The sequence below is a fragment of the Vicia villosa genome, unplaced genomic scaffold (assembly GCF_029867415.1).
Source record: "Vicia villosa cultivar HV-30 ecotype Madison, WI unplaced genomic scaffold, Vvil1.0 ctg.000924F_1_1, whole genome shotgun sequence".
NCBI classification, from domain to species: Eukaryota; Viridiplantae; Streptophyta; class Magnoliopsida; order Fabales; family Fabaceae; genus Vicia; species Vicia villosa.
In genome coordinates, this window is record NW_026705415.1 from 218,901 (window position 1) to 236,143 (window position 17,243).

The 17,243-nt window shown below is 36.2% G+C and overlaps 1 protein-coding gene across 1 annotated transcript; it reads left to right on the forward strand.

Annotated features, from left to right (window-relative positions):
• The first annotated feature begins 12,640 nt into the window (after positions 1 to 12,640).
• Positions 12,641 to 13,060, forward strand: LOC131632282 (uncharacterized). The gene has a single exon (XM_058903060.1). It carries the CDS (start codon positions 12,641 to 12,643, stop codon positions 13,058 to 13,060), a length of 420 nt encoding a protein of 139 aa, XP_058759043.1.
• The last annotated feature ends 4,183 nt before the right edge of the window (positions 13,061 to 17,243 follow it).

Consider the following 17,243-nt stretch of genomic DNA (forward strand, 5'->3'; position numbering starts at 1 on the left):
AAGAGAAGGAGGGTTAGTTCTATAATTAATAAAGGGAAAGCAGACATTTTTTGTTACAAGAAACTAAAATTAAAGACTTCAAGGATGCCTTTGGTAAGAGTTTTTGGAGTGGGCCGGACATAGGTTTTTCCTATTCTAACTCAAACGGTTTATCGGGGGGTTTGCACACTCTTTGGAGGGATGGTAAAGTGGAGGTGGTGAATAGTTTCAAAGGGGAAGGTTATTTGGGCATCAAAGTTAAAAGAGATAATTTGTGGTACTATATTGTAAACGTGTACTCTTCGTGTGTCATTGAGAAAAAGAGGAAATTATGGGAGGATTTGTTGTCTTTGAAGGAGAAATTTAAGGATGGGGAATGGATCATAGGTGGAGATTTCAACGCGATCAAAAATCGTAGAGAAAGGAAAGGGTGGTCCGTGGTGGTAAATCTTAACGAGGTGGAACTTTTTTCCGAATTCATTTACAAAAGCGCTTTGGTGGACGTTCCTTGTAAGGGCAAGAAATTCTCGTGGTATAGTGGGGATGGTAAGTCGATGAGTAGAATCGACCGGTTCCTTTTATCATATGAGGTGGTGAATAGACGGGGTGTGGTTGGTCAATTCATTGGCGCGAGGGACATTTCGGACCATTGTCCCATTTGGTTGATTGTGGACAAGGTGGATTGGGGCCCGAAACCTTTTAGATTTAATAATGAATGGTTTTCCTTGGATTCTTTCTTGCCGTTTGTTGAGAAGGAGTGGAAATGCCTAGAGGTGGAGGGGAGGGGTGATTATGTTCTAAAAGAGAAGTTGAAACTTCTTAAGCCTATTTTAAGGAAGTGGAATGTGGAGGTTTTTGGGAGGTTCGATTTGGAAGTGGATGAAGGAGTGAGGGACATTAATCTTGGATATGAAAAGTTGGAAGAAACGGATGATATTGAGTTGAATGAGGTGGTAAATGGGAGAAGGAAAGCTACATTTAGGTTTTGGAGGAACTTGAGGATTAAAGAGAACATGATAATTCAAAAATCGAGATTGAAATGGTTAAAGGAGGGAGATGCAAATAGTGGTTTTTTCCATAAGGTGATGAAAGATAGACGGAGAGTGAATCATATTGGTCCTATTCTTGTCTCGGGGCGTTTGTTGGATTCGGTGGAAGAGATAAAAGAAGAGGTAGTGAATCATTTTCACAATAAGTTTAAGGAATTGGATGATCATAGGCCCATTTTGGAAGGAATTCCTTTTAACATGGTTGGGGAGGCGGATGTGGCGGCCCTTGAAAGTCCGTTCTTAGAGGGAGAGATTAAAGAGGCCATTTGGAATTGTGGAGGTTCTAAGTGTCCGGGTCCGGATGGCTATTCATTTCTCTTTATCAAGAAATGTTGGAGTTTTATTAAAGAAGATTTTATTCGGTTTTTCGAGAGTTTCTACAATGGGGGTTCACTTTCAAAGGCGGTAACTTCGTCTTTCATTTCGTTGATCCCTAAATCTCTTAATCCCCTCTCTTTGAACGAGTATAGGCCTATTTGTTTGGTGGGGTGTATGTACAAAGTAGTGGCAAAATTATTGGCAGGAAGATTAAAAAAGATTATTGGTTCCATTGTCTCTCCGTGTCAAAGTGCTTTTGTTCCGGAGAGACAAATGCTCGAAGGGGTGCTTGTTGCAAACGAAGTGGTGGATTACGCAAGGAAGACAAAGCAAGATTGCTTATTATTTAAGGTGTATTTTGAAAAGGCGTATGATAATGTAAGTTGGAACTTTTTAAGGTACCTTTTTAGGAGAATGGGTTTTGGGGTTAAATGAAGAGGTTGGATGGAAAAATTGATTTTTAAGAGCAATATGTCGATCCTTGTTAATGGTAGCCCCACTTCCGATTTTGAGGTGGGCAAAGGTCTAAGGCAAGGTGATCCCCTCTCGCCTTTTCTTTTTGTGTTGGTGGCGGAAGGTCTTGCGGGATTGGTTAGAAAATCTATGGAGATGGGTGAGTTTGAGAGCTTTTCTATTCATAGGAGTTGTGAAGTGGACATTCTCCAATTTGCGGATGACACTTTGTTGGTTGGAAAAGGCTCTTGGAAGCAAGTGTGGGCCATTAAAGTGGTTCTTAAGGCTTTTGAGATGGTGTCGGGGTTGGGCATAAATTATAATAAGAGCAAATTGATTGACATCAATGTGGGTAGGGGTTTCTTGGAGGCCGCCTCTAACTCTCTTGCTTGTAAGGTAGAAGAGAGTAATTTTACCTTTCTTGGAATACCGGTGGGGTCTAATCTGAGAAAATACGAAATGTGGAGTCCGCTTATTTCCAAGTTGAAAAAGTGGTTGGATGGTTGGAAAAATAGGTTCCTCACTCTAGGAGGTAGAATAACGTTATTGAAGTCCGTTTTGAGTTCTCTAACCGTTTTTACCATGTCTTTCTACTTGATGCCCAAAAAGGTGGTGAAGGAGATAACGAAAATTCAAAGTAATTTTCTTTGGGGAGGTGGGATGGAGAAGAGGTGCATTCATTGGATTTGTTGGAAGGTTGTTACTCAACCTTTTGAGAAGGGGGGTTAGGAGTGAAAAATATCAAGGATTTTAATGTGGCTCTTTTGAGCAAGTGGAGATGGAAGATCATCCAAGGTGCGGATTCTCTTAGTTTCAAAATTTTAAAATCTCGCTATGGTGACCTCTCGATGAAGTTGTTGGGAGGAGGGGGTGATGTTAAAGATATAAGGAGGGCATCCTTTTGGTGGAAGGATATGTTGAAAATTGGGACCGCATTTTTTCTTGACCCGTTTGTTTCTTTGTGTAGGTTTTCAATTAATAATGGTTTTCGAACCCCCTTTTGGGAGGAAGTTTGGTTGGATGGGAAGATTTTGAAGGTTGAGTTTCCGGCTCTTTTTGAGGCATCGGCTTTGAAAGGAGTTGCGGTTGCCGCGATGGGTGGTTAGATGGATGGTAAATGGTTGTGGGGGGACCTTGGTATAGCGGAGCATTTGTTATCTACCGGAGCTATTTTGGCCGAATGGGAGGAGCTTCGGAATTTGTTGATGGCTTTCGGGGATTTGGGGGAGGACAAGGACGGGGTGGAGTGGAGCCTCAATAGTGGTGAAGGATTCTCGGTTGCCTCGTGTTATTCGGAGTATGCTAGTAAGCGTGTTCCGTTTGGTCCCTTTTGTCGTTTTCATGAGGCGAAGGGGTTGGTTTGGAAGTCGAATGTTCCTTTCAAGATTAAAGCTTTTGCGTGGAGGCTCTTGGCTAATAGGCTTCCTACAAAAGATCAATTGGCGCTTCGAGGTATTCCTTTCTCTTTGGATAACTTAAAGTGTTCCTTTTGTAGGAGGGATTTGGAAAATAGAGATCATTCTTTTTTGCTTGTTCTTTTGTAAAGAATATTTGGAGGAAAATAGCGGGGTGGATTGGTAAGAGTGGGATAGAGGAAAAACAGAGCTTATCGAGTTTTATGGATTGGCACTCGTTTTGTATATCTAAGAAGGTAGATGTAAAGAAAGTAGATATTATTTGGTTGGCAACGACGTGGGCTATTTGGTTATGTAGGAACGGGGTTTGTTTTAGGGAAGAGGTTTGGAATTTTGATGATTTAGCTTGAAACATCAAAGTATTGGCTTGGAGGTGGCCTTTTTGCGGAGAAATTACACACTCCAATTATTCCTTTTACGATTTTGTCAAAGAACCCCTATGGTTCTTATCGTAATTATATTTGGGATGTAATTTATGTGTTTTGGCGTTTTGCCGTTCCTTTTGTAAACAGGTTGGGGAACCCTTTGTTCTCCGTTTGAATGAAATCTTGTTTACTAAAAAAAAATCTCCATTGATAGAGGCCTTAAAAATAATCTAACATAATGGAGACGTACATGATTCAGAGGACCTTAAGAAGAAAACCACAAGCAGGCATCCAAAGGATAAATTATGACTTCTAATCAGGTTTATAAATGATTACTAAGGAACAATTATTAAAAATGTAGTGGCCAATTATTTATCGTGTATCTGTACAAACTTGGCAGCTCGATAGTCCACCAATGAATTATTAGATCTTCCTTTTACTAGGCTGAAACCATACCTTTTTTATAAGGGGGCTGAAACATACTACTGAGTCTTCGTGATTATTTCCCTTACATAGTATTGGATGCAGAATGTTATGCTATAAGCTATAAAGCAAACCAATACAAAAAACAGAACATAACTCTAGTTTAAGCCTTAAGGGACGTGCGAAAAGAAGTATTTGTTTTTAAAACAAGCACATAGTTTAGATTAATTGTTCTCTAAGTACTTATCAAAACAGTTTTTTGATGAACCTCTGGAGATGTTTAAAACCACCAAACCAACGTATCTTACTTAAATCAAGTCCATAAGTCCCAATATCATTTCATAGGACTCAAAGCCCAATCTAGTAAAAAAATGAGTGACTTATGGTTACTGCAAGTAGGTAGGTACAAAACCATGACTCGATTACTATGAAGAGAAATACGCACATAACGCATAACTTTTCCTGACAAGTTTCAGTTTATCCTAAGGTAATGAAACTGAAGCAACACACGAAAACATACTTTGTAGCAAGATCACCAAAATAAAAAGCTTAATTATCCTAAATATTTCTTTTTTTTGTTGGTGTTTGGTTTGCTAAAGTATTTCTGAAAGGCTATCCGAAAATTGAAAATTATTTAAAATTACAGTTGTATTTACTCTATAAGTTACCAACCCTATACAATGTCCTAAGTATTTCATATTTCCCAAGTCTATCATACCTTAAAAAGGAAGCAAGATTCAAAAGAACCGTACCTTGAACACCAAACCGATCAAAATAACAGTCCCATGTCATCAACTGTACATAAATTTGAGAGATTTGAATGCAAAATATTAGCATTTTTAAATTTTCCTATGCTAGAGAGTTGATGCTATTGCTATTTGACAACAGTAGTAATAAAAGATTTAGAAATATACCCAATAGGAGCCACCTCCAAGAAGAATATTTTGCAACAGACACCAAAGAGAATCGCTGAAAGTTTGTGCAATTACAAATCACCAACTGTAGATCGAACACACACAATAATAACCTTGGAACTCTCATCTAAGAAAAACAATATGAAGAGCTAAATTAACAATAATTATAACACATTAAACCCTAATTAAGAACAAGTTTAATTATCAAAACCCAAGAGGGTATCAAGATGCATTATTGTGAGAAATTTGTAAAGAGGAAGAAGGAACAATGGATGAAAGTACTTCAAATACCCTTGAGATTACTTTTGAATTATCAAAAAAAACTATTGAGATTCTCTCACTTGCAATCTTCAAGTCAAATATTCTCTCAATTTCTACATTAAAAAATTACATATACTATCAGTAAATTAAATATCAATATAACAAATGAAAATGGACTGAGAAATATATATATATAAATTGGAAATTTCACACCTACACCTTCATTGACAATATTTTTTCACTTGCTATCATAGCTATTTATATATTTATGGGTTAATAGTAGTTTTAGTTTACCCTCTGTAATATGAGCGTGTTTTGGTTTACCCTCCTACTGTTGCCAAAGGCCGGTTTTGGCAACGGTTTTTTTGAAAAAACCGTTGCCAAAAGGTAGAGAGGGGGGAAAAGCAAAATTCGCTAACATTACAGGGGGTGAACTACTATTAACCCTATATTTATTTTGCGTTATGCCATATTGAATTCTAAAAAGAGGAAAGATGTTAAATTTAGCTATGAAATTATTTTTTGAAGTAGAATCACATGCAATCAAGCCGAAAATTACCTTGAATTAATAGCTCTAGCAAATATTTGGTAGTTAATATGTTATTTTCTTGTAGTGTTGATCATGAAAGGTACCAACATCAAGTTTAATACTCCCTCCGTCCCATATTATTTGTCGCAAATGAACATTTCACACAGATTAAGAAACAGTAATAAATAAAAGAGAGAATAATGATTTTATCAAATTATCCTAATTAACTATTGGTGTTTCAAATTAACATTAATGTTAAGTGAGAAAACAATAAATTAAGAGTATTTATTAGAGGGTACAAATGGAAGATTAAATATAAAATTGCAAGTATATATATATATATATATATATATATATATATATATATATATATATATATATATATATATATATATATATATATATATATATATATATATATATATATATATAGGGGACGACTCAAGTGAGAACACTTGGTTATTATGAGAAATGAGAACAATGAATCACGACCATTAAATTTTGATTTTGTTGATTTTAATGGACTGGATTGGTTTCTCTTTCTATGATCCTTAGTATTTATTTTAAATCAACATAGAAAGAGAAACCAATCCAGTCCATTAAAATCAACAAAATCAAAATTTAATGGTCGTGATTCATTGTTCTCATTTCTCATAATAACCAAGTGTTCTCACTTGAGTCGTCCCCATATATATATATATATATATATATATATATATATATATATATATATATATATATATATATATATATATATATATATATATATATATATATATATATATATATATATATAATTGGAAGATTAAATATAAAATTGCAAGTATTTTGGGACACACACACACATATATATATATATATATATATATATATATATATATATATATACGGAGTTCATTTTCGTAGAAAGCAAAGAAATTTGGATACCCAATAACCTAATGTGGAGTATTCAATCTCCAACTTGTTCTTGCTCACTTAGTCTCTTAGAAATGAAATGTGCTTGTTTCTTTAATGACTCTTTGAATGAATAGCTTATGATCAACTAACAAATTGATCTTCACAACTTTATTAATCTTCAACTCTTTAAATAACATTTTCATCCAAAGTGTTTGACAAACGATATGAGGCTTCTACGTACTATGTTTCATAAGAAGATAGAACCATCACCCCTTGTTTTACTATTACAAAAATTACATTAATCTCAGTTGAATATGAGGTGCTACCCCAGTTTCATATGCGAGGTTTTGCAAAGAGCGTCATTAAAATGTATCACTTAACATCTTGGTTGGAATTCTACTCATAGGAAATGTTTAATAGTCATCGGTTTGATCTCCATCGATAATTTTTTGGAATCTTTAAATCGGAGAAAGCTTGTAGAAGTCATGTGACTTTAACGAGCAAAGAAGTGAGAAAATGGGAATAAGAAAGTCTTTATATGGAAGTTGAAGCAAGAAGCGTTCAAAAAATTATAGTTATTATTTACTGTATGCATTTCAATACCGATACCGTCTATGCTCATGGAGAGATTTCTAGTGAGTCTAACATCATCCGCTGCAATAACAGGCTGAAACTTTATCTTCGTCCCCCATCGGAGGACAAAATGTTCAGTGCTCTAATTAATTTAGGAGTGGGAGCAGGCAGTGTGGGAAAGGGCTTGAAGGAGATGCTCTCTGATCAGATTCAGGACCATCAGAGGATCGTGGTAGGAAGGAAGACGACATCTCAAAATTCATAATGATTATAGGAAGTCTAAACATCAGGGGAGGAGGTAGTAAGTTGAAGAGGAAGAGGATTTGTAATATTATCAATAAGGGTCGTGCAAACATTTTTCTGATTCAAGAATCGAAATTAACGGAGATTTCAGATTCGTTGGCCAATAGTTTCTGGGGAGGTCAGAACTTTGGTTACTCTTTTTGTCCATCGGTTGGTGCTGCGGGCGGCTTACTGATCCTGTGGAAATTGTCTACAGTTTCGGTTGAGTCGAGTTTTTGCGGATTCGGATACTTGGGGGTAAAGGTCAGTTGCCAGAACTTCTCTTTTTATGTTGTGAATATTTATTCATCCTGTGCCTTGGCTGAGAAGAGGAATTTGTGGAGAGAATTGCTGACTCTGAAAAATAAACACACTGATGGTGAATGGTTATTTGGGGGAGACTTTAACGCCGTAAAATCTAGAAATGAGAGGGTTGGAAGATCTGCTGCCAGCACCGATTCAGAGAGGAGATATTTTTCGGAGTTCATAGATAGTTCCGGCCTTAATGATGTTCCTTGTAAAGGGCGCAAATTCAGTTGGTATAGTGGGGATGGGAGATCAAAGAGCAGGATAGACAGGTTCCTAGTATCTGATACTTTAGTTTCTTTGTGGGGAGTTGTTGGCCAATTCATTGGTTCCCGGGATATTTCCGACCATTGCCCGATTTGGTTAGAAGTCGATAAAGAGGATTGGGGGCCTAAACCTTTCAAGTTCAACACCGAATGGTTTTCGAACAAGAATTTATTGCCGTTTGTCGAAAAGGAGTGGAAGGAGATGGAGGTGTTTGGAAGAGGCGATTTTGTCTTGAAAGAAAAGATCCGGCTTTTGAGAGATAAATTGAGATGGTGGAATAAAAATGTGTTCGGTAGGTTCGACTTGGCGGTGGAAGAGGGGGTTAAGGAGTTAAATGAGATGGAGGACTTGGAGGTTTTGAATGCGGAAGACTTGGCTAGGAGGAAAGAGGCTAGTAAAAACATTTGGATGAATCTTAGAATAAAAGAAAACATGCTTATTCAAAAGTCGAGATTGAAGTGGTTGAATGACGGCGATTCGAATAGTAGATTCTTCCATAAAGTTATGAAGGAGAAAAGGAGAAGGAATCATATTAGTAGTTTTGTCACTAGTAATGGGGTAGTGAGCTCGGTTTTAGAGGTGAAAGAAGCGGTGAAGAGGCACTTTGAAAGCAAATTTCATGAAAGTTGGAAAGATAGACCGATTTTGGAAAATGCCTCTTTCAATTGCTTAAATTCGGAGGCAAGTCAAGGTTTGGAAGAACCTTTCTCGGAGGAGGAAATAAAAGGCGCGATTTGGAGTTATGATGGGGCGAAGAGTCCGGGACCGGATGGTATGTCTCTTCTCTTTTTCCAAAAGTGTTGGTCTTTTATTAAAAGGGATGTGTGTGCTTGCATTAAGGATTTTCATACCGGGGTTGTTTTGTCTAAATCAATAACTTCATCATTTCTTACCCTTATCCCGAAATCTTCTAATCCTTTGGGATTAGACGATTATAGACCCATTTGTTTGGTTGGTAGCATATACAAAATCTTGGCGAAGTTGTTGGCTAATAGGATCAAAAAGATAATGCCTTCTATTATTTCCTATAGTCAAACCGCTTTTATCCCGGGTAGGCATCTTGTGGATGGTGTTCTTGTGGCTAACGAATTGGTGGATTTTGCTTCTAAGGAGGGAAGGGAGTGTCTCCTTTTCAAAGTCGACTTTGAGAAGGCTTATGACAAAGTCAATTGGAATTTTCTAAGATTCATGATGAGGAGCATAGGATTTGGGGACAAATGGATGAGGTGGATGGAGGTTTTAATTTTTTCTAGTAAGATGTCGGTTTTGATCAACGGTAGTCCAACGGGGGAATTTGGGGTGGAAAGAGGGTTACGTCAAGGAGATCCTATCTCCCCGTTTCTTTTCGTGATTGTGGCGGAAGGCCTTAAAATCTTGATTGATAAGGCGGTGGAAAATGGGGATTACGCGGGATTCAAAGTTCAAGGGAGTTGTTTTATTGATGTTCTTCAATTTGCCGACGACACCTTATTGGTTGGTGACGGTAGTTGGAATCACTTATGAGCCATCAAGACGGTGTTGAAAGGTTTCGAGATTGTTTCGGGTCTTAGCATCAATTACCATAAGAGCAAGCTTATAGGAATTAATGTTAATGAACGGTTCATGGAGTTGGCTACGGTTTTTCTTTGTTGTCGGGAGGAGTCGAAGCATTTCAAATTTCTTGGTATTAATATAGGTTCCAATCCTCGAAGAATCATTTTTTGGAAGCCTTTGGTTGACGGAATGAGGAAGAAGTTATCTTCGTGGAAGAGTAGGTGGGTGAGTTTCGGCGGTAGAATAACACTTATAAAATCGGTTTTGTCAAGCTTGGCTATATTTACTCTATCCTTCTATAAAGCTCCGGTGAAAGTCATAAGAGAAATGAACAAGATTCAAAGTAATTTTTTGTGGGGAGGAACGGAGGAAAGACGAAAGATGCATTGGGTCGGGTGGAATGAAGTTTGCTTACCGGTGGAAAAGGGGGGTTTAGGAATCAAAAGATTGGATGTTTTCAACAAGGCTCTTCTATACAAATAGCGATGGAGGATATTAGAAGAATCTAATGCTCTTTGGTATCGCTTGTTGAAATCTCGATACGGAGATATTAATCTTGATGTCATTCATGGGAGACGTAATTTAAATCACAACCGTTCTTGTTCTGTTTGGTGGGCGGACATATGCTCGCTAGGGAATAACCAATCGGTAAATTTCTTTAATTCAAATTGCAGGTTCAGCTTGAGCAACGGATATTCAATCTCTTTTTGGCACTCATCGTGGCATAAGGGAGAACCTTTTTTATACCGTTATCCGGAGGCGTATGCAGCGTCTGGTTTGAAGGAGGTCTCCGTTGCTTGTATGGGGGGGAGGCTGGACGATTTATGGAAATGGGGCAGCCTCGGAACTTCGAACGCAGCTGTTGGTTCGGTTGCTGCAGAGATTGCAGGTCTGCGGAGGGAGCTGGAAACCGTTGTCCCAACCATTCTTCCTGCTGCTGCTGTCCGTGACAGCACTGTCCCAGCTGCTGCTGTCCGCGACAACATTGTTTGGTTGCCTTCGGGTGCGGCAGCATTCACTGTTTCGTCTTGCTATGCGGCCTTGTGCAAGATGCATATTCCGTATGGCCCACCGGGAGCTTTTGACGTTTCCTACAAGTCCATTTGGAGGGTGGATGTCCCCCTTAAAATTAGAGCTTTCGGTTGGCGGTGCTTTGCTAACGGAATTCCCTCTAAGGCCTTGCTCCTCAAAAGAGGTATCCTTTCTCCTAATTCTGATATCTCTTGTGTTTTTTGCGGTTGTAATCCCGAATCTTCTGTTCATTTGCTGTTGGAATGTCACGAAGTGGAGTTAGTTTGGAAGGAAATTGCAAATTGGTTGGGAACGATCAATTGTAAGGTTATTGATTTTAAGGAAAGTTTTTCTTCCTGATACATCACTTGTAGAAAGCTGAACATTAAAAAGGGAAAGGCGGGAGGTATATGGTTGGCAATCATTTGGAGCCTTTGGTTGCGTAGGAACGAAATCATTTTTAAAAATGGTGTTTGGAATGTTAGAGACGTCGTTTGGGGGTGTAAAGCGCTCCTCTGGAGGTGGTCATTTATAGGGAATATTACTCAGCCCAATTGTAACTTCTACGAGTTTAGCAAAAACCCTTTGCTTTATCTAGCTTAGATACTATTTGGTGGGTAATTTTCCGCTGTTGTTTTTTCGGCTTCCTTTTGTATCTTGTAAGACTTTTGTTCTTTTATTAGTAAAATCTTGCTTACTGAAAAAAAAATACATTATAAATAAAATAAATAGTATATACATTATAAATAAAATAAATAGTATGTTCTATAGCAATTCAAAACGGAATACAGGAAATAATAACCAAATATATCAATTTTAAGACTGATTATTTTTTATGCACTTTTGACAAGATAGTTTTGGTACTATAAAAGTTGATTCATTAAATTAGTTATTATTCTTTTTATAAAATATTTATTTAAAACAATGTGATAAACTTGATGAAACAATTATATCTCATGTTATGACAAAATAAAAGAAAAAAATACTTAATTTCTTATAGTAAGAATTTATATGATTCATTTTAATATCAAATTAATAGATAAAAAATTATCTAATTATGTTTATTTATTACAAATAATAATATTCTTGGTTAGATGGCATATCATAATTAATAATAATTAATATTTAAATTACAATTTATTGTAAAGAGAAAAATTGTAAATGGCTAAAATACCGGGAATATAGTTTATTCAAAATTTACATTTATTTTAGGAAATTATTTTTCGGATTCAGTAAAAATAAAATATTCAACCATATTATAGATAAATTATTTAATAATGATTTATTTATTTATTTTAAAAATAAATTAAACATACAATAATTTTAAAATATATTGTGTTTAAAAATTGGTTAAATATTACTTCTATTTTAATATATAAAAATTAACTAACACAAAATATACTTTATTACCCTAATGAAAACAATTTTAAGAGATTTGCATGCCCCTAAACGTAATATATTTCATTAGATGTCTCAAATTGAATTGTAAAAAGAAATTGTACTATGTTTGTAAAAATATGTAGGTATTGGTTTTTTTTTACTATTTTTTATTTGTTTTGGAGTGTGCATTGTGTCAATGAAAATATGTAGTATTGTTTATTCTTATATTTTTGTGTTTATTTTTATAATAAAAATGTAATTTCATGTGATTAATACATATTAATATTGCAAAATTACGTAATTATTGCAGCATTAATTTTCTTAATTCAAATTGATTTGAATCATTAGAATATTTTTTTTAACCATCATTAATGATAGTCCCAAATAATTGGTTTGAATCTTTGAAATAAATGTTTTTCTCAAATCGAATAAAATAGATAGTATTTATTAGGAAGGTAGGGATGTCGTGGTGTGGATGGGAAAGGCGGATACGGGTTCGACTTATTCGGTTGCTTCATGTTACGAGTATATTAGGCGGGTTCAGACTCCTCATGGGCCTTTTGACAAAAATCATGAGGCGTTTGGGATTCTTTGGAAATCGGAGGTTCCTTTTAAAGTGAAGGCGTTTGGTTGGTGACTTTTCCGAAATAGACTTCCTACTTTAGACCTCTTGGTGAGAAGAGGCATGGCTATTTCCGCGGATAGTTTAAATTGTATTCTTTGTAACAATTGTGTGGAGAACAAGAGGCATTTCTTTTTTTCTTGTGGGGTGGTCAAGAAGGTGTGGTTGGAAGGTGCCGTTTGGGTGGGAAAAAAGGAGAAGGATGAGGAAGATTGCAAAGCTAATTTTTTGGAGTGGCATAACTTTTTCCGTTTGAAGAAAGTGACAAAAGGGAAGGAGGGAATGATTTGGCTTGCTTGTGTTTGGACTCTTTGGATTCTTAGAAACGGTGTGCGTTTTCAGAAGGATAGATGGAGTGTTAACGATATTGTTTGGAATATTAAATCTTTAACTTGGAAGTGGATGTTTTGCGGTAAAATTACACATTCCAATTTCTCCTATTACGAGTTTGTAACGGATCCTTTGTTATTCCTCTCGTTGTAGTAGTTGGTTTGTAATTTTCCTTTTGGCCGGGCTTTTTCCCGTATCCGCTTGTAAAGGTGTGGAGAACCCTTTGTTCTCCTTTTTCATTAATTTAGTATCTCTTGCTTACTAAAAAAAAAAAATTAATTCTGGCATCAAGTGGTTCCAGCCCCCTCCCGGTCGTAGTTGCGGGGATCGAACCGCGATCCTCCCTACCAAGCTCAGCGCCAATCACCATGAACCAACTAACGATTGGTTACTTCCCCATATGTTTTCAAATAAATAAATGGGAAAATCGTTCTGATATTTATTAGTTTTTATTTTTTTTACTATTTTTATTTATTTCAAAAAAACAAATATGAGGTATGTTTTTTTGATTTTTCATGAGCTGAGATACGAAGGCTCTATAGGAGAATACAAACTAAGAAATCAACACAAATAATTGGTGGTAACTCAACAAATAATTGGTTTTCATTGTAATATACAAATTGTGATGTATGGAATATACGTAGAATATAATATATAATATACGGTGTAAGTGTTTATACCAATAAAAAAATTGAATTTTCTACAATGTCTCCTATACAAATTTTTATGATTTGTGCTTGAAAAAAAGATTTCAGTATGAAGCATAAATATCTCTATAATGTTTAAATTTATTTTTTTCAAATTTTATCATTAATGGCACAGATTTAATTAATTCATTTTCAGCATCTTCTTTTCAGTCCAATATTAAATAATTATACTCATTTCATATATGTTTTCAACCTAAAAAATAGGTAATTTTTCCGAAGGGAAGAAATAGGTCACTTTAATTGTCTTTCCTTACCTTTATTACTACCACACTTCATTAATGAAATTAATTGATTAGTTTTTATTGGCTACATTAAGAGAATAGGAATAGACAATATAGTGATATATTTACAATATTTGATGCAATTCTATCATTCCTTCCGGTTAAATCTTTGATGCAATTCAGATGTGTCAGTAAATCATGGAACACCGTCATCTCCGATCTTAAATTCATCAAATTACATCTTCAACAATCAAAGAAAAACAGAAACCTCACACAAATCCTGTGCATGTCTCTCGGTCCTGATATCCTACGCTTTCCCCTCAATACTTTACTAAACAATCCTTCCATAATCCATTCCACCTAACGTTACTCCCCATCCAACCCCAAATACTGGTACAAATTCATTGGTTCCTGCAACGGATTATTCTGTTTCTCTGTTTTTTCATTGAAGGATCATCAAAGGCAAAAGACCTTGTTTCAGTTATGGAACCCAGCCACCAACACATCATCTAACATATTTAAGAAACACTTGGATTATCTCTGGTTTTCCAAGTTTTCATTTGGTTACGCTAATTTAACTGATACTTATAAGATTGTGTATTTCCATCCCAATAAGTTTGAAATACTTAGCTTCGGCTGTAATGTTAAGAAAATTATTCAACTTCCTAACTTGGTTCCTTTAAATTGTTGTGGTCGTGTTCCTATTTGACGCATCTTTCACAATGAAGATGTATCTTTGAATGACACTATCATCCTGTTGGCCCGAGATATTGCTCAACAAATTGTGATTATCTCGTTGAAATTGAGTACCGACACATATAGCAAGTTACTTCCCCCTCAAGATTTTGTTGAAGTTTCACTTCATTCACCAACTCTTCATGTGTTGGGAGACTCTCTCTATTTTAGTCACCATACTCAAGAAACCCATTTTATTATATGGAAGATGACGGAATTTGGAATTGAAAATTCTTGGACTCAATTTCTTAAAGTAAGTTATCAGGATTTGAATATTCGTATTCAAGATAAATATTTTCTAGCCCCGTTGTGCCTTTACGAGAGTGGTGTCGCACTAGTACAAGCAGCAAACAGTGGTCGAACGAAAGTGATTCTCTATAATTGGAGTGGAAATAGAATTAAAAAAACTAGAATGGACAAGTTAACTTCGTGGATGTTTAACCAAAATTATGTTGAAAGCTTGGTTCCCACTTAGTTAATCTTCAATTGTTTACTTGATTGAATTTATGTTAAAGTTTTATGTTAGTTTATGTTTTAAATTTCTTGGCATTCCTTAATAATAAATTTATGTTAAAGATTTTAAAGTCGAAAAGGGGCTTCGTCAAGGAGATCCGCTTTCTCCCTTTCTTTTTGTCTTGGCAATGGAAGTGCTAACGGCTTTAATGAAGAAAGCTATTGACTTGGGTGACTTTCGAGGTTTTAAAATTAATGAAATGGAGGAGGTTAACATAATTCAATTTGCGGACGATACCGTTATTTTGGCTGAAGGTGACACCGCTAATTTGTGGACTATGAAAGCTATTCTAAGAGGTTTCGAGTTAATGTCAGGGTTGAAGGTGAATTTTCATAAAAGCTCAATTTATGGCAGCAACGTTGAAGATAGGTATTTAGAAGCGGCGTCCATGTTTCTTGCTTGTAAAGTTGATAGGCTTCCTTTCAAGTATCTCGGTGTTAGGGTCGGTGATAATCCGCGAAAACTATCAATGTGGAGGGACTTGATTTTGGTTTTGAAGAATAAATTGGCCGTTTGGAAGGGTTTGTATCTTAACTTGGCGGGTATGGTGTGTTTGATCAACTCGGTTCTTAATTCCATCCCGATTTACTCTTTATCTTTTTATAAGGCTCATTCTAAGATTCTTAAAGAGATTATGGTCATTCAAAGCAAGTTTCTTTGGAACGGGAACGAAATTAAAAGACCCATACACTGGGTTAGTTGGGAAACCGTGTGTAAATCGTGGGATGAAGGAGGCCTTGGGGTAAAGAACGTGGAAGTAATGAACATTGCGCTCCTTAGTAAATGGAAATGGCGGATTCTGTCGGAGGAAGAGGTGGTTTGGCGTAGCATTCTTGCTTCTCGGTACGGAGAAGTAAAGAAGAAGGTACTCATAGGCGATAAATCCGTCGTTCACAAATCCAACTCCCTATGGTGGAGAGACATTATTATTTCTGACAATTACTCTTCTTTGTTTCATCACAACGTTGCAGGGGCAATGGAGTGCAACGTTGGCAACGGATCAAACACACCATTCTGGTACAGCAACTGGGCGGCTACTCAACCGTTAAGACAGGCTTTCCCTGAGCTGTTTGCGAATGCTGATCAAGAATCCATTTCTGTCGCAGTGGCAGCAGCGGGACAGATCCACGATTGGAATGGTGATGTCGTGCTTCGGGACAGCAGCGCTGTCTTTCCTTCTCTATGGCAGGAGCTGTGTGCTGTTACCTCGCACATTTCATTGCGGGAGCATTCTAAAGACTCTTTCGTATGGCTCATATCATCAGACGAAGTCTTTTCTGTTAGGTCCTGTTATGATTGGTACTTCTCCAAGCTGTCGGGCCCGCCAATTAATTCAAATGTCGCTAAAGCTTGCTCGTTCCTTTGGAAGGTAAAAGTTCCCTCTAAATTCATCATTTTCGGATGGAGGGTAATTCATATCAGAATTGCCACTAAGGACCTTTTACACAAAAGAGGCATTTTGGATGTTAACAACTTACAATGTGCTTTTTGCTCTTCGGAGGAAGAAAGTTTACCGCATATTCTGGGAGGTTGTCGGGCTCTCGCGACCATTTGGAACAAGGTTTTGGAGTGGATTGGTTATGGATGGGGGTTATCGTTAGAAGAGTTTCAAGTCTTCCCTTTCTCTTTTGACAAGGTGCGTCTCTCGATTCGTAGGAATATTGTAGCGATTATTTGGTTAGCTACGGCGTGGTGTATTTGGGTTAGGCGTAATGATATCATTTATAATAATGGATCTTTTAGTTTCTCGGAATGTATGTCGGAGATTATTTTCACTTCTTGGAAGTGGTCATCCATTAGTTACAAGCTTGTGAATTTATGTATTTTTTTTCTTGTGGAGTACTCAACCTCTTATCAGTTTTGAGTAGTTGAGGTTCTCCGTTTGTATCGGGAGGAGTATCCCTTATACTCTCATTCTAATACAATTGCTTATTGAAAAAATATATATATATATATATATATATATATATATATATATATATATATATATATATATATATATATATATATATAGGGAGCGTATCCAGTGATAACTGATATCTATCGTGAGAAACGAGAACAATTAATCATAACCATTAATTTTATATCCATTGAAATTAATGGACTAGATTAATTTCTCTTTCCATGATCCTCTTTCTTTATAACTTATTTAGTCTATA

What these genes read in the sequence shown, in the direction of transcription:
- LOC131632282 (XM_058903060.1), top strand. Translation starts at nt 12,641, where the DNA reads ATGGCTATTTCCGCGGATAGTTTAAATTGTATTCTTTGTAACAATTGT.